Here is a 345-nt window from a genome sequence, read left to right on the forward strand (position 1 = left end):
GAAAAGAAAGGGAAGAGAGTATAAAGAAGTGTCCAGATTGGCTGAAAAAAGCATCCCGACGAAGAGAAGAGAAGAGAAGGAGTCTTCTTGTGTGTGCTGATTGGGTTCACCTCCAGTCTGACTGCTGCGGTGTTAGGAGAGGCCCCCTCCCCTCCTGCCCCCGCCGGGGCCGGCTCAGCCAGGGATGCAATTTGCTGGGAGATCAGTTGGAGGTATCAGAGTGAACGCTGCCAGGGCCTTCTGTGGGGGAGGTCACCGACGACGGGGTAGTAGCGTCTTGCCAACCTCCATTAGCCTGCGGGAAGGGAGATACGGAGATGTCAGTCACCCAACGGCACGCCTGGA

At 57.1% G+C, this 345-nt stretch overlaps 1 protein-coding gene across 1 annotated transcript in view; it reads right to left on the reverse strand.

The window, feature by feature from the left end:
• LOC104073711 (pre-B-cell leukemia transcription factor 1) overlaps positions 1–345 on the reverse strand; it is a 25,957-nt gene continuing 25,612 nt past the window's right edge. The window contains exon 8 of the mRNA XM_009573589.1: positions 1–295. Coding sequence (XP_009571884.1) covers positions 203–295 — 93 coding nt within the window. The 3' untranslated portion in view covers positions 1–202. The remainder of the gene's footprint in view (positions 296–345) is intronic.

This window comes from Fulmarus glacialis, unplaced genomic scaffold (assembly GCF_000690835.1).
Source record: "Fulmarus glacialis isolate BGI_N327 unplaced genomic scaffold, ASM69083v1 scaffold7780, whole genome shotgun sequence".
In the NCBI taxonomy this organism is placed as follows: domain Eukaryota; kingdom Metazoa; phylum Chordata; class Aves; order Procellariiformes; family Procellariidae; genus Fulmarus; species Fulmarus glacialis.